General features: G+C 28.8%; 4 protein-coding genes across 13 annotated transcripts in view; 3 read left to right on the plus strand and 1 right to left on the minus strand.

The window, feature by feature from the left end:
- The window catches only part of LOC105207562 (agrin), a 731,430-nt gene that overhangs the window by 227,474 nt on the left and 480,064 nt on the right, over positions 1-23,892 (minus strand). The gene's annotated exons all lie outside the window — the stretch shown is intronic.
- On the plus strand, positions 3,346-5,242 carry LOC113003103. The gene is made up of 2 exons (XM_039458656.1): positions 3,346-4,423; positions 4,764-5,242. Exons 1-2 carry the CDS (start codon positions 3,368-3,370, stop codon positions 4,878-4,880), a joined length of 1,173 nt encoding a protein of 390 aa, XP_039314590.1. The 5' UTR covers positions 3,346-3,367; the 3' UTR covers positions 4,881-5,242.
- Positions 7,417-7,916, plus strand: LOC113003102. Its single transcript, XM_026131146.2, has 2 exons — positions 7,417-7,574; positions 7,642-7,916. Exons 1-2 carry the CDS (start codon positions 7,503-7,505, stop codon positions 7,747-7,749), a joined length of 180 nt encoding a protein of 59 aa, XP_025986931.2. The 5' UTR covers positions 7,417-7,502; the 3' UTR covers positions 7,750-7,916.
- Positions 19,481-21,241, plus strand: LOC113003119. The gene is made up of 3 exons (XM_039458595.1): positions 19,481-20,668; positions 20,820-20,906; positions 20,969-21,241. The coding sequence occupies exons 1-3, from the start codon at positions 19,613-19,615 to the stop codon at positions 21,071-21,073; spliced, it is 1,248 nt and encodes a 415-aa protein (XP_039314529.1). The 5' UTR covers positions 19,481-19,612; the 3' UTR covers positions 21,074-21,241.

Below are 23,892 nucleotides of genomic sequence, written 5' to 3' on the forward strand. Positions count from 1 at the left end.
ATGATTGTGAATAAACAATTGTGAAACATTGCCAATATTTACCTGTTAAACACGAATATGTTGACCAAATTTTATTTAATTACATCACCATATTTAGAAAAATGACACCAAGGAAATAGTACCAATGGTAAAATAATTTTGAATTGTTGACGTCAATCGAGTTAGATTATCCCTTACGTTCGCATTGCGTTCACGGTTATGATTGCTGACATGCCCAAATTTCTTATTCTTGTTACACTTTACAACATATATTTTATATATAACTTTGTATTTATTTATATTTGTGAATTTAATGGAACATTAAAAAATATCTTGATAATTCATTTGCTTTGTACATAATTTAGATGCGTAAGATAGTAAATTGTACAACACAGAAACTATACATATATTATTATTTTATATACGTTCCACAGGTGATAAGAGAAAAATAATTATTTCATGACATATTCTTGAGTCCTGTTTTGCTGTGTGATGCAGAAATTGTACGCAGTTTAAAACTGAAATTCGCCAGTCATTAGATAGAATGCGAGAAGTTTATGTCAGCTTACGCATTCACGGTAAAAAAAATTATTCTTTAGGGTAAAATTCTTGTATCAATACATTGATACTAAAGTGCGTTAATAACGTAATTAATACATCTTTGGTTATAATTGCAGTTAAATTGTTCTGTTATAATACTTCTGTAAACATGTTCAAATTATCACCAAAGTTAGAAGAATTCAAAAGTAAAAGAAAATGGAGTATCCAGCAGTTATTCTGTGCCACGGATTTCGAATCATTGATGTATCCTTGCTTCACTTTTTGTCGTATTCTGGGAATATTTCCATACAAGATCAATGCTTCGACCATCAAGACTTGCAAACCATGCTACATTTTATCACGCATCATTTTTTGCGTTTTTTGCGTCTGTCAACTAATCAATTTCTACAACTTCAATGTTTATGGAGACATTATATACATATCCAGAAAACTTCAAGCTAACGGTTTTTTCATTTTCAACAGTATAGTAACAATATTTGCATTAATTTTAAATAAATCAAGAATGCATTTAATTCAAACGATATTGGAGCTCTCTTTCAGATTACCTTCAGAGTCATATCAAAATTTATCTAGACTAATCCACACTAAGGACATACTTGGATTTCTTTTTCTAATCGTGCGATCATCAATTTATCTTAATGTAAAAAGTAAAATTATGTTTGAAATTGTTACGGTATACACCATTCAAGTGACACATCAAATGGACATGCTTTACATGAATTCTGTTTGCGTATTAAAAGCTTGCTTCAAACAAATCAACGACAATCTGGCGAATCTACGAGAATTAATAATAAACAATGAGCGATATATCCTGATAAAAATTTACAAGCAAAAAAATTTATTCTTACTGATGGAACTCAAGACTTTGATGAAGCAACATTTGGCGATTATCAAAACAGTGCACATGCTAAACATGAATTTTAGTGTGCATCTTCTCCTTACTACAGTTATAACTTTCGTCCAAGTCACTTTCGTGTTGTACTTCTATATAATGCACCATCAAATTAACATGATAGCAAGCAAATTGAGTAAACAGACTTATGATATTCTTTTGATAATGATTATAATATATTATCCTGTAAAAATGGTAATGGTAATATGGACTTGCGAAACCTGCATGAATCAAGCTAAAGAAATTAGTACTACCGTTCACAGCGTGCTTAACAGTACCAACGACGAGCAGCTAAAATACGAGGTAGATTAAAAATTTATAACTTAATTTGCATATTTTATTTTTTAAATTGTGCCTGGCGTATACAAATGCGATTTTTAATATATATTAATTTACCAAATGTATAACTTCTCTCTTCTAAATTGAACAATTTTTTGAAAATACGTTGCAGTTGCAGCTATTTTCTTTACAATTAATGTATCATGAAAATTTATTCTCCGCAAAGGTGTTTAATATGGACGCCACACTTCTCACTATGGTGTGTACTCAATAAGTCTTTTGATTATATGAATGTAAGTATTGTTTATGTAAGTATAATTTTATTTTGTGTTTTGCTTTTTTAGATGGCGAGTTGCATTACCACGTACCTATTAATCTTGATACAATTCCTGATCATGTCGCATTCTTGCGATAATCTATCATTAATTCTGATATAATTTGGTTAATAAAAGGATACTTAATAAAATATAGAAAAGATATTTCAAATATTAAATATTTCTATGCTTAGCACTGTAAGTAGAATGTGATTAGTGTCACCTAGGATATTTTGTTTGTAGAGATATTTACATGTGTAGAAAAATTTGAAAAACTTACATCTTACGTACATGTTGATTGTATTGTCTAATTTTGTAACACCAGTGTGAAATAGTCATTAGCGATATTTAACTGCTATACACAAATCTGTTCTCCAAATTTTATCTTATTATGATACAATTTTGAGAAAAATAATATCAAGGATATGTTAACAAAGATTAAATCGTTTTTAGTATTTTAGTTTTTAATTTCCTTCATTTCTAAATATTTTTTCTTTCTTATTTTTAAAAATTTTGTAATGTAAAATATATTTCATTTTAGAGTAATGAATCTTCATTATTTTATATAACTAAATATGTCTCATATAACTAAATGTCATTTAACGTTTCTAAACTTATGTATGATATATGTAAAAAGTAACAAATGTATCTCAAAAATTTATATTGAAAATGTGATTTAAGAAGACTAATAAAATAAATATATAAATATATATACGATAGGACTATTTAATTTATGGTTGTTATTACTATAATTTGTCAATTTTATCATTTGATTATTATAAAAGTATTTTAATAAAAAAATTTATAATTACATTAAATTGATCAAATAAGTTACGTATTTTATTTAAAGTAAAAGTTTGTATCTTTCTGTCTCTAATTTTATGTATGACGTATTAAAACCGTTATTTACTTAATTTATATGAACATTGCGATCGCATACTGCGTATCTTGATAACACTTATTTGCTTCGTACGTAATCTAGATGCGCGGGATTGTAAATTAAATGACACAGCAATTACACACTATTACTTTATGCGTGTTCTAGATGTGATAAGCGAAAAGCCATGGTTACTTTGGGACTAACAAATTTCTGAGTCCTGTTTCGCTACTAGACACAGTAATTGTTATTAGTTTTAAAATTAAACTCGCCAGGTGTAGACAGATTACGAGAGTATTCATATCAGTTTTTATGTGCAGTTTGCTGTGTTAATATAAAAGTTACATTTAAATAAAAATTTTTATAAACACATTAACATGTTATAAAATATATCAATAACGCGATTAATACTTTTTTTTATAGTAATCTGTGATATAGTTATTCTTCTATAACACTTCAACGAACATGTTCAACTTGTTATCAAAATTTCAAAAACTCAAAAAAAATAAAAAGTGGAAAATACGGTGGCTATTCCATGCTACAAATTTTGAATCATTGATGTATCCCTGCTTCACTTTTTGCCGTATTATAGGACTATTTCCATACAAGATCGACGCTATGACTTTCAAGATTTCTAAACCATGCTACATTTTTTCGGGTGTTATTACCTGCATCGCGTGTGTTTACAATCTAATAATTCTCTATGACATCAATCTTTCAAAAAATATTAAATATAAAAGCTTACCAATGACACTTGAACGTAACTGCTTCTACGTTTTCGGCGGTTTCATAGCAGTCGTCACATTCATTTTGAGTGGACCACGAATGCATTTAATTCAGACCATACTGGAGGTCTCTTTGAGATTGCCTCAAGAATCATATCAAAACCTATCTAGACTAATCCATGCTAAGGACATTTTTGGATTTTTTTGCATAATCGTGCAAGCGGTGATATTTTATAGCTGGATGCAGTTTAGTGTCTTACGCAAAATTTTGACACTATATTTCGTCATAGTGCTATTCATAATGGATATGCTATACATGAATTGTGTTTGCGTATTAAAAGCTTGTTTCAAGCAAATCAACGACAATTTGATGAATCTGCCAGGACTCGTGACAAATCGTGAGATATATTTTCTAAGAAGAACCTATTACGAACAGAGAAATCCGTTTTTATTAATGCAACTCAAAGCTTTAAAAAAGCAGCATCTGGAAATCAGCAACACAGTACAAATGCTGAAAATAATCTTCAGTTTGCAACTTCTTTCTACAATATCTCTAACCTTCATTCAAATCACTTTAAATCTGTATTTCTACTTAGTGCGAGTACAAGTGAGGTCTATGAGCTACAGGGAAAATCAAGTTTATTACAATTACTTCATTACAGCGATAACATTTTGCCTCACAAAAATAGTGTTGATAATATGGGCTTGCGAAACTGGCAAGAATCAAGCTGCCGAAATCAGTATTACTGTTCAAGACATCCTTAACAGCACTAGTGATAAAGAAACAAAGTACGAGGTAAATTAAAGAGTTTGTAACTTTTCTAGGTAAATTATATATTTAAAGGGAAAGAACAATTTTACATATAAGAATTTAACTATATGTAAATCAGAAAAAAATTTTATATTAAGCATTCAATAATTAATTAAAGAACACCTAAGTATGTTAATATTGTTGCAGTTTTGACATTCTAGCAACCAAGTTGACCAATTTTTTAAATGGTTTAACATAATTATTTTCAGATCTGTATTTTAGCAAAATTGTTCTTTGCGTGTAATTATGTCTCGTATAAGTGCGATTTATACAATTAATAATTCATCAGATCTAAAGTTATATGTTTTTCAATCTGATGTTGCAGTTACACCTATTTTCCTTGCAATTGCTACATTGTGAAAATGAATTCTCTGTAAAGGGGCTTAGTGTGGATTTCACGCTTCTCAGTAGGGTGAGTCAATCATCTGCTTTCGTTGAATAAATATATTTTAGTTTATTTTGTGATTTTCTTCTTTTTAGATGGTGGGTGCTATCACCACGTACCTATTAATCTTGATACAGTTTGTGTTCCTATTAAATTCTTGTGATGAAAACTCTGTAATCGGTTTTGCAAATATAATCTAGTTACGTGTACTTACGTGTATAATAATACAATATATGTAACGTATAAATTTCTAAGAAATATTATTTATTAAATATTTCACAAAATATATCTATTTTTTAGCCCGTTTATTAATAATATTAATATTAATATGTTTGAGATATTTATTGTTTCAGTAATAAATAGTTCTACAAGATAGTTATTTTGGTTAAGCAAAATGAAAACTGATTATGACATTGACTTTCGAGCAAGACAAAACAAAAATATTTTAATAATTAAAACAACGGATATAATGCTAATTTGCTCTTGATTATATTTTAATCATTTTATGAATAAATAAAAAAGAAAAAAATAATTAATTGTGTTTTCATCAAAAACATTCAAATAAATGAGTATAATAAATATTTTTCTACATATTTAATTGTACATATATGTAAAGACTAATTAATTTAATATAATTTTTGAAAAACAATTTAAACAGTTTCTTGAAGATATTTGCATTCCTAGCTTTATTTATTTATTTTATTCATTATTTAACAATAACATTTTAATAAACACGCAAAAGTTTTATAATTCATAATTGTACAGTCTAATTTAAGTTAAGAAAATAAATATCGAAGTATAACTTTGTGTATCAGTGAAAAATTTTAATACCTTTGATATTAGGTTTCAATATTTTTACATCACAAATTATATATTTGTGTGTACGTGTTGTGTCATTTAATTAATTTATTAATTTATTTATATAAGATCAAAAAAATTAAGTTGGAAGAATATATAAAAACATCGAGTATTGTAAAATATAAAGTACAAGAATGATCAATCTTTATTAATTGATCTTGCGAAAGAAGTACTTATAACGTGGACACTATGCAGTCTTTTGCTTTATGTACGCATACATGATTCATATTACAGAAATTACATACCATTTCTTTTTATGTTCTTTCCTAATGACAAATGTTGATCGAAGGGCGCCATGGTTACTCCACAACTAACAAATAATTCTTTGAGTCCTTACCATTTGGCACGAAAACTTTTCACAGTATTAAATTTAAATTCAGTGCGAGTAGATCGACAATAAAGTGTAAAAGACTATATCGGCGATACGTTTCCAAAAAGATAAAGTTTCTAAAGATATATTAAAAATGAAGTTTTCACAATCACATTCTACTTAACAATAAAGTGCATCTGTAAAGTAATTAATAATTCTTAAGCTGTTCTTTCATGGTTCTCCACTAATAATGTTCAGTTCATCAAAATCACAAAGACGAGCCAATGGCAAAATGCGGAAAAAATGGCGGTTTTTACATGCCACGGATTTCGAATCGTTGATGTATCCATGTTTCGTCTTTTGCCAAATTCTCGGAATATTTCCATATAAGATCAAAACTTCGGTCATCGAGATTTCCAAACCACGTTACATTATTTCAACCATCGTTGTAAGCGTTTGCTTTATTGGAATGGTGGTTATTCTCTGTATGATCGACCTTTTTGGAAACAAGGAGTCTGGAGGCGTTCAGTTTAGAGGCGTTCATTTCAGAGGCGTACCCAGAATTATTGAGCGTAATTGCTTTTATATACTAAGTAGTTTTATAGCGATTGTGACGTATATTTTGAGCGGTCCACGAATGCGTTTGCTTCAAAACATAATGGAGATCTCTTCGAAATTGCCTCCGGAGTCATATCAGAAACTTTCCAGACTAATTCACGCCAAGGACGTTTTAGGTTCCGTCTTTCTAGTTATAGAATCACCGATATATTTCACGATGGACGTCCATGTTGTGCTCCAGATTTTTGTAGTATACATTAACCTGCTGATATTTCAGATGGATATGTTGTATATGAATTGTGTTTGTGTACTAAAAGCTTGTTTAAAGAGAATCAACGATAATTTGGAGCATATGCGAGAGCTCGTGATAGAAGATGAGGTGTATCATCTCGATCCAATGTACAAACATAGGAGTCCATTCTTGCTGATCGAACTAAAAGCTTTGAAAAAGCAGCATTTGACGATCAGTAACACAGTACAAATGCTGAATATAATTTTCAGTTTACAGCTCCTCGCTACCATAATTATAACTTTCGGCGAGATCACTTTTGAGCTCTACTTTCATATATTGTATTGGGAAGACGGAACAATTTTGGTCAATATAGACGAAAGTTGTTATACTACATTCTTGACGATATCCATAACGTATTATTTGATAAAAATAGCGTTAATAGTGTGGGCCTGTGAAACCGGCAAAGATCAGGGTATGCAGATCGCCACTACCATTCATGATGTGTTTAACAGCATAGGCAATATTAAAATCAAAGACGAGGTAATACAAAATATAACTTAATTTGTACATTTCTATAAATATATGTAATAAATATGTACAATATGCAGATACTACTAACGTAATTTTTTCATACATAAAATTTAATCTAATAAATTAGTAATTACATCTTTTTTTTCTGTTATTAATTAATAATTTGACATTACAGTTGCAGTTGTTTTCCATGCAAATTATGCATCGCGAAATAAGGTTCGCTGCGAAGGGTCTCACTGTAGACGCGACGCTTCTCACTACAGTAAGCTATCAAACGTTTATCTTTATATATTAAAATTGATTTATTTAATTTTTGAATTTTGTTTTAGATTGTGGGAAACATCAGCACATATTTAATAATCTTGATGCAGTTTTTAACCATGCCACAATTTTGCAATAAAGAAGTTGCCACAAATGTAACACAAATAACTCAATAAAATGTATAATCACACGATAAATATTTATTTTAATAGTAAAATATTATTTTTAATATAATATTTATTTATTATAATATTTTAGTGTGTAATACTATTTAGTATAACAATATTTTAAATATTATAATATTTATAATATTACCATAAAATATTAGTGAATAGTATTACTATAACGTTTTAAGCATATACATGTATAAATTACATTTATAAAAAATTTTTGTGATATAATTTAATATATATTATATAATATATTGAATTTTTTATTGTTCATATATTTTGTTCAAGCAATACTTTATTCGTGTATTTTCATAATAAAAAAATTTGTATCCGTTTTCATCCAATTCCTTTGTCATTATTAATAAATGGTCTTATTAGGTTTAATTATAGCCTGTTTTTAATTTTATTAATTGGGATAGAAAATTGACTAATTCTAATTTAGATAATGGAATTGTCTTGCATTATAACTTGGTTCATTTCACAATATTATGTTTGACAATTGTGCATTCTTCAGAACAATATCAATGTTTCTTAAAACATGTAGAGAAATTTAATAATATTTTAGACATATAAGTTTATACGTAATAACGTTTATATAATTTAAATTGAAAGATAAGAAGATAAATACTAATAAAGTTATTTCATTCATTTGATATTAATTTTACGTTATTTTTCTTAAAAACAAAGAAAATTATTCTATTATTAAATATATATTAATTTCAATCTTTTTACGCTCGTATCAATATATTAATTTGTAAATGATTATCTTAGATACCCTATATACTAAAAGATATAGAGATATTGAATGCAAAACATAAATTTGTATATTAAAATCAGATAATTGGTATTAATTAGATAATTGTTATTGAGCACCAATCCATATTGTATACATGTATAATATCAATGCACCTGTACATATATATTGTATACATACTTTGCAGACAATGGTTTTTGTTTCATATGTACAACTATTATTTAATAAGTGCATATTTGACACCAATATAAATGACACCAATTACATTTTATTTCTTTATCCATTCAAAGTAGTGTAAATATTCTTATATTTCTTCTTAATATAATTTTTTCTCTTAATTATTATTGATAATAATTAACGCGCTATAAATTTTATATTAAAATGAGTTTTTAATTGTACATACAAACATTACAAAGACATAATAAATGTCGATCGAAGAACACCATGGTTACTTGCTACTAACAAATAACACCAGTGTTTCAAGGTAGTAACTTTTCGCAGTTTTAACGTGAAACTCTTTAAGTGCAGATCAAAAGTCTATATCAGTTTACGTATTTAATAAAATTAAAAATCTATATATTTATAAAAAAAAGCTCTGGAAATAATTATGCTAATATTAAAGCATAAACATTAATAAATTTTGGGTTGTAATCTATGATATAAATCATTAAACTTTGATGGTAATGCCGAGTTTGTCAATAAAGTCCTAGGATTGCATCATGTACAAAGTGTGGAAAAAGTGGCAGCTCTTTCGAGCTACGGATTTTCAATCGTTGATGCGTCCATGCTTCACCTTCTGCAGTGTTCTCGGATTATTTCCATACAAAATCAACGGTTCGACTCTCGAGACATCCAAGCTACGTTATATCGTATCAACTATCGTTTTTTGTGTTCTTTGCATTTATGAGCTAATAGTACTCTATCAGATTGACGTTACTGGAACGATCAAATTTAAAAACATACCTAAGACTCTTGAGCGTAACTGCTTTTATATACTCGGTAATTTCATCGTCGTTGTTACATACATTTCAAGCAATTCTCGAATGCGCTTGCTCCAGGATATAATAAATGTTTCTTCAAAACTGCCTCTTAATTCGTATAAAAAGCTATCCAGATTGATCCACGCTAAGGATATTTTGGGTTTTACCTATCTACTCGCACATGGAATATTCTATTTTAATCTGTTGGATTTCGAAACGTGGCATAAAGCTTTTGTACCGTTCCTTAATTTGATGGTGTTTGAGATGGATATGTTATATATGAATTGTGTTTGTATATTAAAAGCTTGTTTCAAAAGAATGGACGACAATCTGATAAATCTGCGGGAACTTGTATTAAACGATGAACCACATCTTTTGAGACGGATTTATCACGAACATAAAAATCCGTTTCTGCTAATGGAACTTAAGGCTTTGAAAAAGCAACATTTGGAGATCAGCGACACGGTGCAGATGTTAAACAAAATTTTCAGTCTTCAGCTTCTCGCTACCATAGTTATGACTTTCTCCGAGCTCACTTTCACATTGTACTTTTACATTATGTATTTGAAAATTGGCTTGATGACAGTAAACCATATAGGCGGATTGATGTATGATACGTATTTGATAATATGTATATTATATTACTCTATAAAAATAATATTAATAGTTTGGGCCTGTGATACCGGTAAAGACCAGGCTATGAAGGTCGGTACCACCGTTCACGATCTGCTTAACAACACCTCGGATGAAGAAATAATAGATGAAGTAATTAAAAAATTAAAATTTTATCTCTGAGATTGTCTAAAGATATTCTGTTTTTAATGTATCTCATTATACGTAAAATATAACAGAATCACTAATGTTTTATAATTCTGTTTTTAACTCTAATCTTACATTTTGCAGTTGCAACTGTTTTCCTTGCAAATATTGCATCGCGAAAATGAGTTCTCCGCGAAGGGTCTTATTGTGGATGCTACTCTTCTTACTGCAGTAAGTAAGTGATTTGTTTTTTAATTAATTAAATGTGTATTGCTTATTTTTATCATTTTGATTTTAGATAGTGGGTAATATTACTACATATCTACTAATTTTAATACAATTTTTGATTGCCTCACATTCATGTAATGAAAGGAATGCAAATAATGTTACTGCAACAATATCAAATTAAAAAAAAGGTATATTAATAAAACATATGTCATATAGTTCTTTTTTTCAATATTATATTATAAAAATACACATTGTATATACACACACACACACACACACACACACACATATAACATTAAATTATACAAATAAAAATCTTTAATATATTTAAGATACTTTACTCTCTCTTACTTATGTATGTCCTTGAAGTGTAGAAAATATTGCTTTGATTTCATTAAATAATCTGGCTCCTATTTCGTGTTAAGAAATTAAAATATATTATAATGATAACAGAAAATTAATTAATTAATATTATTTTTAACTTTTAATAAAATGTTTAATTAATATTTCAGATTTATTCTCAAAATGTTATATGTCATTCTGCAATGATTTAAGATTTAGTAACAACGATTTAAATAAAAAAAGTATAGCTTTTATTTTAATAATGCCATATTGACTAGAATTAGTGAAAATGTAGCGACAAACAATTTGAAATGAAATCTTATATTGAACGTTATATACTGTGTACATGTAATTTTCAACAATTTGACTCATTGCCATTACAGATTGCTTTTTTCTTATCACTGGTGATTTATTTATACAATTTTATCTTTCTCTGTTATTATTAAGTAAACAAATTATTAAAAAATCCTTTCTTAAAATTTTAATAATGTGAATTAAATTAATTAGACGACATGTTATGTATTGATATATAATTATACATCAGCACAGATTTCTTTTTAATTTATTTATTGTACGTTTTTCCTTCACGTTATTTTTAGTATCCTTTTTGTTAATTCAATTAGCGCAAAGCACAAGGAAACAAGCTGCGTGAACATAATATATTTATATACGCTTTAATACATATTTAATGTGTATGAATTAAGTTTGACTCGTTAAATTTAAATAAACTTATAGTATATAGTTTATCACATTTATTACTATAATTAATATTAAATAAAAAAATATCACTAGAAATAGACAATGTCAACACAGTTTCAAATATACAAAAATATGTAATAACATTTTTAATTGCAAATTACACACACGTACACACACAAGATGTCAAAGTCATGATATAAAAGTACTGAATATATCCTGTGTTATTAATAAAAAATGTACTATTTAAAATCGGAAAACCGCTAATAAAATTATTTTGAAAAAGTTAATAATTCATGTATTATATAATAAATATTTCCTATTTGACGTATCCACATATGATATAGTAAATTATAAAATATAACAATTACTTTGTTGCATAGTACCTTGCACACTAAATGTAATTACCGATCGAAGAACACCATGGTTACGTTACAAATAACAATTGATTCTTTAAGTGCTGTTTAAGATGAACACAGCGACTGCTTGCAGTTTTCAATTGAAACTCGACGAAAGTAGATCACCGAAGAGTGCATAGCATTGTAAACAAAAGAATTTGAAAACTGCATTAAAGAAACACTTCCTGTGAATCTCAAGTTAATGCTGAAGTTCTAATAATACGATTAATAATTTTTGGGCAGTATATTATCTAAGTTCTTATACGCGCGATACAGATTGTTGTATTCCCGTTACACTAATAATGACCAATCGGTTACTGAAATTGTTAGAATGTACCAAGTACAAAATGTGGAAGAAATGGCAGCTATTCCACGCTACGGATTTTCAATCGCTGATGTACCCCTGCTTCGCCTTTTGCAGTGTCCTCGGAGTATTACCTTACAAAATCAATGGTTCAACCTTCGAGATTTCCAAACAGCGTTACATTTGCTCAACTATCATTTTATGTGTTTTTTGTATCACTAAGCTAATAATATTTTACATGATTAACATTGATGGAACGATCAAATTCCCAGAAACGGTTATGACTCTTCAGCATAATTGCTTTTACATACTTGATACTTTTTTCATGATCATTACATACGTTTTGAACGGTCCTCGAATGAACTTGCTCCAGACCATAATGAATATCTCTTCAGAGCTGCCTCTCAATTCATATAAAAAGTTATCTAGATTGATTCATACCAAGGACATTTTGGGCTTTCTTTTTCTAATTATGGGAATGATATTTTATTACTCCCAGATAGATTTTAATCGCAAAGACATCTGGTACAAAGTTGTTATACCGTATATATTTTTGCTGGTGTTTCTGATGGATATGCTATATATGAATTGTGTCTGTATATTAAAAGCTTGTTTTAAAAGAATCAACGACAACCTGTTAAATCTGCGGGAGCACATCGTGAACGATGAGCCACATCTTCTGAGGCGGATTTATCACGAGCATAAAAATCCATTACTTCTAATGAAACTCAAGGCTCTGAAGAAGCAACATCTGGCGATCAGTGACACAGTGGAGATGCTAAACATGATATTTAGTCTGCAACTTCTCGTTACCATAATTATGACATTTTTAATTATTACTTTAACACTATACTTCTTCATTAGGCATTGGAAAATTGGTATGATAACGAACAATCTGAGCCACCTGGTTTTTGATATATTTTCAATAATAAATATGACGTATTACTCTGTAAAAATGGTATTGATAGTATGGGCCTGTGAGACCGGCAAAGACGTAGCTATGACGGTTGGCACCACCGTCCACGATTTGCTTAACAATACTTCAAATAAGCAAATCAGAAAGGAAGTAATTAAAAAATAAATAAATCTATTACTATGCTTGTCTAACAATATTTCGCGTTTATCAATGTAATATTTTTTCTAAAAAAGCTAATGTTAATAAAAATTTTATAATTCTTTAACTATATTATAATCTCACGTTTTGCAGCTGCAGTTGTTTTCTTTGCAAATACTGAACTGTGAAAATACGTTCTCTGCAAAAGGTCTCATTGTAGATGTTACTCTTCTCGTTGCGGTAAGTGAGCAATTATTTGCTTCTTAATTAAATGTCACTGTTTACTTTCATAATATATTCTAATTTCAGATAGTGACTAATATAACTACATATTTACTAATCTTGATACAATTCTTCGTTGCCACGTATTTTTGCAACGAAGAAGTAGCAAATAATATTACACAAATAATTTCAGCAAACAGAGATTTATAATTAATAATATACATAATCTTAAATACTTAAGAAACTCTCGTGTTTAATATTTAAAAAATGTATACAGACAAAACTTTGTACAATAAAAATATAATATTTATTTGTAAAAATAAATGTATACCACTATGTCTTACTCTCTTCTTTGCACATATATTTGAAGCGTAATGAATATATTTTTTTTTTAAATTGCTTGGTATTTTTATTAAATAAATTTACTGCAGATTTATTAAGATTAAAATATGTTAATATTTAATATTTTATTTTATTTTATTTAATGTTCAATATAATATTTAATTAATATATAATATATTTTTTATTTTCACTAGTTTTATAATTTACATAGTACACGAAAATAAACTGCGAGAAAGAAACACTCTGCATACAAAATGTGATAATTAAATTAATTAGCGATCGAAGAGCACCATGGTTACTTCGTTACTAACAAGTGACTTCTCAAGTGTTATTTCGACATAGCAATCGTTTGCAGTTTTAAACTAAACCTTACCGAGTGTAGATCAAAAAATCATATTAAACCACAACAAACTTGAACACTATACATACAAAAAAATTTTATAGTAATGAAAGTGTAACATTTAACAACTTTTTGGATATTGTAATAATAAATTATTACGTTATATAGATTATTACATAACATTATCAAAGATAATGATGAATTCTTCATTAAGACTCCAAAAATATGTAAAGTGCAAAATGTGGAAAAAATGGCAGTTGTTCCACGCTAAGGATTATCAATTACTGATGAATCCCTGTTTTGTCTTCTGCAGCGTTCTTGGGATATTCCCTTACAAAAGCAACGGTTCGACCTTCGAGATTTCGAAACAGCATTACATTCTATCAACCATTATTTTTTGTGTTTTTTGCGTTTATGAACTAGTAATTCTTTACGAGATTAACATTACTGGAAAAGTAAAATTCTCAGACATGCCTAGAACCCTTCAGTATAACTGCGTTCACACACTTGGTATTTTTATGGGGATCATTACATACATTTTGCACGGTCCTCGGATGCACCTGCTGCAGACTATAATGAATATCTCTTCGGAATTACCCTTCAATTTGTATAAAAAGCTGTCTAAACTGATCCATACTAAGGATATTTTGGGTTTCTCTTTTCTCGTCACATTAACAGTGTTCCATTATTCCAAGATGATTCTCGACAATTGGTACAAAGCTGCTATACCATACATTATTTTGATGGTGTTTCAGATGGACATGCTATATATGAATTGTGTTTGTGTACTAAAAGCCTGTTTTAAAAGAATCGACGACAGCTTGATAAGTTTGCAGGAGCACATCGTGAACGATAAGCCGCATCTATTGAGGCGAACTTATCACGAGCAAAGAAATTCATTTCTGCTAATGGAGCTCACGGCTTTGAAGAAGCAACATTTGGCGGTCAGCGACACAGTGCAAATGCTAAACAAAGTTTTCAGTTTGCAGCTCCTCTCTACCATAGTTATGACATTTACTGTTCTTACTTTTTATCTGTACTTCTACATAAAACGTTTTAAACTTAGCATGTTAACGAACAGCCAGGACTATTTGCTTTTCGATGTGATTTCAATAGTGATTATGACGTATTATTCTATAAAAATGGTATTGATAGTATGGGCCTGTGAGACCGGCAAAGATGTATCCATGAAAATTGGTAATACCATTCACGATCTCCTTAACAACACTTCAAATAAGCAGATAAAAGACAAAGTAATTAAAAAAAAGAATCTTTACTTCTGTTTGTATAAAGATATTTCGTGTTTATTAATGTAACATTTATAAAGTTTTTAAAGTACGCATATTTACGTTAATCAAATTACATTAATGTTACAAAAAAGTAAAAAAATTACGTAATGAGCCCATTGCAAATAATTACAGGCTCTTCAAATTAATAACAAAGTGATATGGTCTAGTTTTGTTAGTGTTCCGTAACAATTATATGTATTACACTAACATTATCGAATTGCTATATAAATGATATCTGTAATATTTATTGGGTAATCTCACGTTTTGCAGTTGCAGCTGTTTTCTTTGCAAGTACTTCACTATGAAAATACGTTTTCTGCGAAAGGTCTTGTTGTAGATGTTACTCTTCTTGTTGCGGTAAGAGATTACTTGTATCTTAATTAATTAAATGGTAGTGTTTACTTTGATAATATGTTTTAATATATTTTTTAGATAGTGACTAACATAACTACATATCTACTAATTTTGATACAATTCTTCATTGCCACGTATTTATGCAACCGAAATGTAGCAAATAACGTTACACAAATAATTTAATCGAAAAGAGGTGTGTAATTAATAACAGGCAATTATATGCATAAATAGTTAAACTGCTCTTTTCTTTCATTATTATTAAAAAAACATTATTAAAAAATATGTATATGTACTTCTAGGCAGCGTTTGTGTCTCTTTGTATAATTAACATTTTTGTATTATTATAAATAATAATAAAAATAATAATAATTTTTTTTGTTAGAAATACAAAAACTTCTGTTTTTCATGTCCTTGTGAGAACAGCTTATACAAGTTATTGATGAGGTGTATGTTTCTTTCAATACAATTTCATTTATCAATGTAATAATTTGATTAAATTTTTCTTGAAAAGTACATAATGTGATTATTGTAATGCTAATATTCTAGTCTTTCTAGTTGCTTTGTATTTTATATCCAAGCCAATTATACATGTATACACATATTAAGATATCTGAAAAAATTTCGTCAAGATGTTAAAAACGCTTGACATATCTATTGTTTATATTATGTCGCAGTTCGTCCATCTGAAGAATCCGAATATAGTTTGCTTTATGCTCTAACGAATATAGTTTGCTTTATGCTCTAAGCTTTATGCTTTATGCTGATAATATTAATTGCTAAATTACTGTTGATTACTTACGTGTAACGAAGAAAGTGGCAAAAATATAACTTTGCACTTACCTGAAACAAGAAAATAAAGATATCGTTACATATTACAGCATATAAAAATAAAATATTTATAAATTAATTTTCCTTCTCTGACAATCTTTTAGCTTCTATAATACAATAAAAAATAGCAATAAGAATATATAAAAAAAATAATCAATTTTTTAAGGCGATAAAGGCCTAAGATTAAATTCATACGTGTAAAGCCATTCGGTTTTTGTCCTGCTGTTAAGTTACGTGTCTCAAGTCCGTTTCACCGTTTAAACAAAGTAGAGAGCCTTAAATATTTTCGTTTAATTCCAAATTATGTAAATCCCAATAAAGAATTTTAAAAAAGCTCAAATTTAAAGGTTATTAATAATAATAATCGGTCAGTGTCACTTCGTCAAAAAATGATTAAAATTGGATATATCCGCTGCGACAGTCTCAAGACTTGTTAATTCTTGTTGATAATTAATACAGATTCGTATTGTTACACTGAAAATTTGCGTTGGCTCTTATTGGCTTTTTTATCTCACTAACTTTGTGTCTCTAGAGTCTTAATTTTTGTTTTACGAATTAATATACAGGCATGCATGTATTATTATAATGCTACACATATAATTTAATGAGCTACATGCTATAAAAATATATTACTTTATATTATATTAACGTAGTTTTTCTAGAGTAATATTTGCCGATCGAAGAGCATGGTTTCTTTATGACAAACAATTGACTTTTTAAGTTAATATATTATTTCGATCTAGAGCAACCGCTTGCAGTTTTAAACTAAACTTTGCGAGTGTAGATCAAAAAATCATATCAAATCACAATAAACTTAAACGCTGCAGATAGAAAGAAACTTTCATAGTAAAACTCATATTAACGTGAAAATGTAATAATTAACAATTTGGGCAGTGTAAAATTGCTAATAATATAGACTATTATACACTTACTTCCCCAATAATGATCAATTAGTAAAAGTTCAAAAACGCATCAAGTGCAAAATGTGGAAAAAATGGCAGTTGTTCCGTGCTAAGGATTGTCAATCACTGATGTATCCTTGCTTTGCTTTCTGCAGCATTCTTGGAATATTTCCTTACAAAATTAACGGTTCGATCTTCGAGATTTCCAAACAGCGTTACGTTCTATCAACCATAATTTTTTGTGTACTTTGTATTTATGAACTAGTGATACTCTACAAGATTAACCTTGCTAAAACAATTAAATTTCTAAACTTGCCTAAGGTTCCTTCTTTCTGGTTATGTTAGCAGTGTTCTGTTATTCCAAGATGAATTCTGATAACTGGCACAAAGCTGCCAAACCGTATCTTCTTCTGTTGGTGTTTCAAATGGATATGCTATATATGAATTGTGTTTGTATATTAAAAGAATGTTTTAAAAGAATCGATGATAATTTAATAAATTTGCGGCGGCATATCGTGAACAATGAGCGGTATCATCTGAGGCGGATATCTTTCAAGTATAGAAATACATTTTTTTTAATGGAGCTCAAGGGTTTGAAGAAGCATCATCTGGCGGTCAGTGACACAGTGCAGATGCTAAACACGACTTTTAGTCTACAGCTCCTCGCTACCATAGTTATGACATTTTCCGGTCTCACTTTCTATTTGTACTTCTACATAAAGCATTGGAAAATTGGCATGTTAACATATCTGGGCCACGTACTTTTTGATGTGTCTGCAATAATGATTATGGCGTATTACTCTATAAAAATAGCATTAATGATATGGGCCTGTGACACTGGCAAAGACGTAGCCATGAAAATTGGCAATACTGTTCATGATTTACTTAACAACACTTCAAATAAGCAGATTAGGAACAAGGTAATTAAACAAAAATTTTTATTTTTTTTTATATTTGTGTAAAGATATTCTGATTATTATTATTATAAAGAAATTTTTTTTTAAATCAAATAGTTTTAATAATTTTACAATTCTGTGTTTAACTATATTATAATCTCATGTGTTGCAGCTGCAGATGTTTTCTTTGCAAATATTGAACAGTAAAAATACGTTTTCTGCAAAAGGTCTCATTGTGGATGTTACTCTTCTTGTTGCCGTAAGTTAGCAATTATTTGCTTCTTAATTAATTAAATGGTATTGTTTATTTTAATAATACATTTTAATTTTAGATAATGACTAACATAACAACATATTTAGTAATCTTGATACAATTCTTCATTGCTACGTATTATTGCAACGGAAAAGTAGCAAATGTTACACAAAAGATTTAATTAAAAAGTGGTATATGATTAATGATAAAGATATATTTTCAAATATTTGTTAAGATACTCCCGTTTTTTTAACGTTATAAGAATATGTGTACATACGTAAAGGTATGGATAAAATTTCATATGATGCATTTAAAACGTTTAGTTGTAAAAATAAATTTATAATTTTTTTACTCTCTTGCTTATATATAACTTTTAAAAGTAATGTATTTATAAAAATGTTATTTTGTACTCTCATTATGTAATTAATTCTCATTAAACTGCTGTTTCGATCATGCTTCTGTGCATCAGCAAAAATATTTCTTATTTTTGTCCACTGCATTAGAATAATTTTCTTCTTCATATTATTAATATTTAATATGTTTTAATATTTTGATTTACATTTAATATTTGTGATTTTATTTTATTATATATATTTTTTTATCATCTAATAACTTTTAGTTAGTGCAATGAAAAAAACACTGCAAGGAAGAAATAATTCTAAGAATTACTTTACACACCTCGAAGGTGTGATAATTACTGGTCGAAGAGCACCATGGTTACTTTATGAGTAACAATTAACCTCTTCAGTGTTATTTCGATCCAACACCCGCTTGCAGTTTTAAACTGAAACTCGCCGAGTGTAGATCGAAAAGTTCATACCATAATAAATAAACTTAAAGATTACACGCAAAAGGAATCTCTCACTAAAGCTTATATTAATGCTAAAATTTAAGGATAAATAACATAAAGGTTGTAATTCTGCCGATAATGATTAATTCATTATTGGAACTTCAAAGACGCATCAAGTGTAAAGTGTGGAAGAAATGGCATCTGTTCCATGCTACGGACTTTCAGTCGCTGATGTATCCCTGCTTTACCATTTGTCGCATTCTCGGAATATTTCCGTACAAAATCAACGCTTTGACTTTTGAAACTTCGAAACGACATTACATTTTTCCGACCGTTATTATTTGCGCTCTCTGTATTTACGAACTGGAAGCACTGTATGAGATTAACTTTAGTAAAAACATGTCACACGTACCAAGCATTCTCGCACGCAACTGTTTTTATATACTCGGCGGTTTTATTGCGATTGTTACGTATATTTTAAGCGGGCCTCGAATGCACTTATTCCAGACTATAATGGAGGCCTCTTTGAAACTGCCCTCTGTTTCGTATAAAAAAATGTCTAGAATGATCCACGCTAAAGATATTTTTGGTTTCTTTCTTCTAGTCGGACAAGTGTCATGTTATAATTCCATAATGGACTTCAATAATTTTGATAAGTTTTTTGTGCAGTACGGTCTCCTACTAATACATCAAATGGATATGCTACACATGAATTGTGTTTGCGTATTAAAGGCTTGTTTTAAGGGAATCAATGATAATCTGACAAATTTACGGGAGCTTGTGGCAAATGACAAGCCGCGTCTTCCGAGACACACAAATAATCATGAGCATGGAAATCCATTTTTACTAATGGAGCTCAAAGTTTTGAAAAAGCAACATGTAGTGGTCAGCGACACAGTGCAAATGTTGAATACGATTTTCAGTTTACAGGTTCTCGCTAGCATAGTTATGACTTTTTGCTGTATCACTTTCTATCTGTATTTCTATATAATGCATTGGAAAATCGGCAAGATAATAATGAATGTAGATTACAGCTTGTATAACACGTTATTGGTAACGTCTGTATTATATTATTGTATCAAAATAACGTTGATTGCGTGGGCTTGTGATACAGGCAGAGATCAGGCTCTAAAAATTGGTATCACCATTCACGAAATACTCAACAGCACCATCGATAAACAAATCAAAGATGAGGTAGACTAAATAAAAAAAAAAAGGTTTGATTTAGATGTTTTTGTGAAGATACCTTGTGTATTAATAAGAATTCAGATACATTAAAATTTAGTGCAGTTAGTAATCCTAGTTCTATTTGTTTTATTATATCTTATAATTTGTCATCTTGCAGTTGAAGATGTTTTCCTTGCAAGTACTGCATCGCGAAAATACATTCTCCGCCAAGGGTCTTATAATAGATTCAACGCTTCTAGTTGCGGTGAGTAATTATTTATTGTAATAAACAATATCTATTACTTATTTATACGATTTAAATTTCAGATAGTGTGTAATGTCACTACATATCTATTAATTTTAATACAATTCATGGTTGCCGATCACGTTTGTAATAAAAATTTTTCAACCAATGGAACAATACTTGTTTAAAAGAAGATTCATAATCAAATAAGGAAACATATTTTTAAATACTAAACGTTATATATTTTTGCACTGCGTGTATATGTATATGTGTATATACAAACAAAACAACCTTATGTATTAACATTTAGTTGCGAAAATAAACCTTTGATATAATTAATTATAATTATGTTTATGTATATCAACTTTGTGTATCAAATACAATAAATATGTTTATAAAAAATATCGTTTTAGATTCGTTAAATAATCTCATTGACACTGTATTAAGATCTGTTAAATATTAAAGTAAGATTTATTAAATATTTATGTTGATAAACTAATTAACTATAATTTTGAATTTATTTTGTAATGTGTAAGAAATTATATAATTAGTATTTTAAAATGTTTTTCAATGAATATATTGTTCTGTGACAATCAAAAAATGTTTAGTAACATTTATTACTAAATTTATATTAATTCCTAATATATATTGCTAAATACTAATTACTAATAAATATTATTAAACTAAATAAATTACGTAAAATAATAATAAAAGTAATCCTTTAATGCACGTATATAATCTATATATGTATAATGTCTTACTAGTATAATAAATCAATACTATAATTTTTGATAGCAATACTTTTGTACGTCTAATTAATCTCATCTAATAAATTAATTCAGATCTATTTTATTTTTATTTTTCTCAGTATTTATGGTGTAAAAAAATATATTTAAAATATATTCTATAATTAAAATTAATTTTAGACAACAGCGTGTTAAATAATTTTTTGTACTTCATTTATTAACGACGCCACGACGATTAAATTTCATTGCAGTATAATGTGATCGATGAATTATCGTAATAACATTCATACATTTCGCCACCCCTTTCTTTTATTGCAGCTGAAATAAAAAAGATTAGCCGTCCCCTGTGTGTAGCCTATAAATTACGACCTGTTAAAAATTTTATCAAGGAGAATACATCGATCAGTTTTAATCCAGATAAGTAGTTAGATTAATCCTAATCAATGTAATGGCATTACTCTATCATCTAATTCCAATTTATTAAAATTACATTTGTTACACATATGCTTTCGCATCAGTATCATTTTTCAAAGTACGCACAACGCAATTTAATAATATTTTAGTACACTATATTGTAAAAATGAATTAAGTTTAGCTTATTACATTTTAATAAGTTTAAGGGAACAATTTGTAATTATAACGAATTGCGTAGTGGCTATAAAAGAAATATCGATGACAACATATTTTGATTGAAGTAAAATTGTTAAAGAATATTTTTTTTATAATAAAAATCATAAAAAAAGTATAAAGAGTTAAAAATTAAATATCGAAAATAAAGTACAGAGAACATCCTACAATAATTAAAATCCTCCCATAACATATGCACTATACGAAAAATAGAATTAATCGTTATTGATTTTTACAAGTTGCTATTCTACGGATATTGTGAATTTCTTTTGTGTATGCATATAAAAGTTGACGTATTGCTGATACGTCAATAATAATACAACATTATGTTATATAGTGTATTGCATTCTAAGAGTGACAAATGGTAAAAGCTTTATGGTTATTTTATGCCTAACAAAGAATTTCTAAGTCTCGCTATTCGATGCAGCGTATGTTCACAGTTTTAAATTTACACTCGCCAAGTGTAAATCGACAAACAGAAGTACATATCGGAATACACAACGTAAAAAGCATTTAGCTGCAAAAAGATAAAATTAAAAATTATATTTAGAAAAGAAGTACATTAGCAGATCATATTCGTACTATTACTAGCAAAGTGGCAAGTACATTGATATTAATTTCTAGCCTGTCAATCATTCAATGGCTTAGATTGAGGCTTTATATAATAATTGAAAGATAATGCTCAATTTTTCGCGCAAGTTTCTAAGACGAGTTAAGGACAAACTACAGATAAGGTGGCGATTATTTTACGCCACGGATTTTCAATCTTTGATGTGTCCCTGCTTCACCATCTGTCGCATTTTCGGAATGTTTCCGTATAAGATCAATGCTTCGACTTTTGAGCTTTACAAACCGCTCTTCATTTTATGGACCTTTATTATCTGCATTTGCTGTATTTGCGAACTGTTGTATTTCATAATGATGTATGAGATCATAGTTTCTGGAACCGTTGACATGAAAAGTGTACCCAGGGCTCTTGAGCGTACCTTCAATAGCGCTCTCGGCGTTCTAACAGCAATTATTACGTACATTTTGAGTGGCCCACGAATGCGTTTGCTCCAGACTATATTGAACATCTCGTCGATACTGCCCTCGGAATCATTTCGAAAGTTATCCTGGCTGATCCACACAAAAGATATTACTGGTTTCTCTTTTATAATTGTGATCGCCATGGTATATTTTAACAAAGTGGAACTTAATCCGTTGTTAAAATTGTTCATAATTTACATCACCTTATTGGTATTTCAAATGGACATGATGTACATGAATTGTGTTTGCGTATTGAAGGCCTGTTTTAAGGAAATAAATGAGAATTTGGCAAATCTATCTGCCGTGAATAACAAGCTTCATTTCTTCAGCCTGATCTATCACAAGCAGAGAAATCTATTCCTGTTGATGAAACTCAAGGTCCTGAAGAAGTGGCATTTGATGGTCAGCGATACAGTGCAGATGCTAAACATAATCTTTAACTTGCAACTTTTAGCTACTATAACCATGGCTTTCATTGAGGTTACATTTAACGTGTACTTCTACATATTACAGTGGAAAGAAAATGTGTTCGTAGTCATTACGGAAAAGCATTATTATTATTCGTACTTCGTCATAGTTTTAACGTTCTTTATTATAAAAATAAC

This window comes from Solenopsis invicta, chromosome 2 (genome assembly GCF_016802725.1).
Source record: "Solenopsis invicta isolate M01_SB chromosome 2, UNIL_Sinv_3.0, whole genome shotgun sequence".
NCBI lineage: Eukaryota > Metazoa > Arthropoda > Insecta > Hymenoptera > Formicidae > Solenopsis > Solenopsis invicta.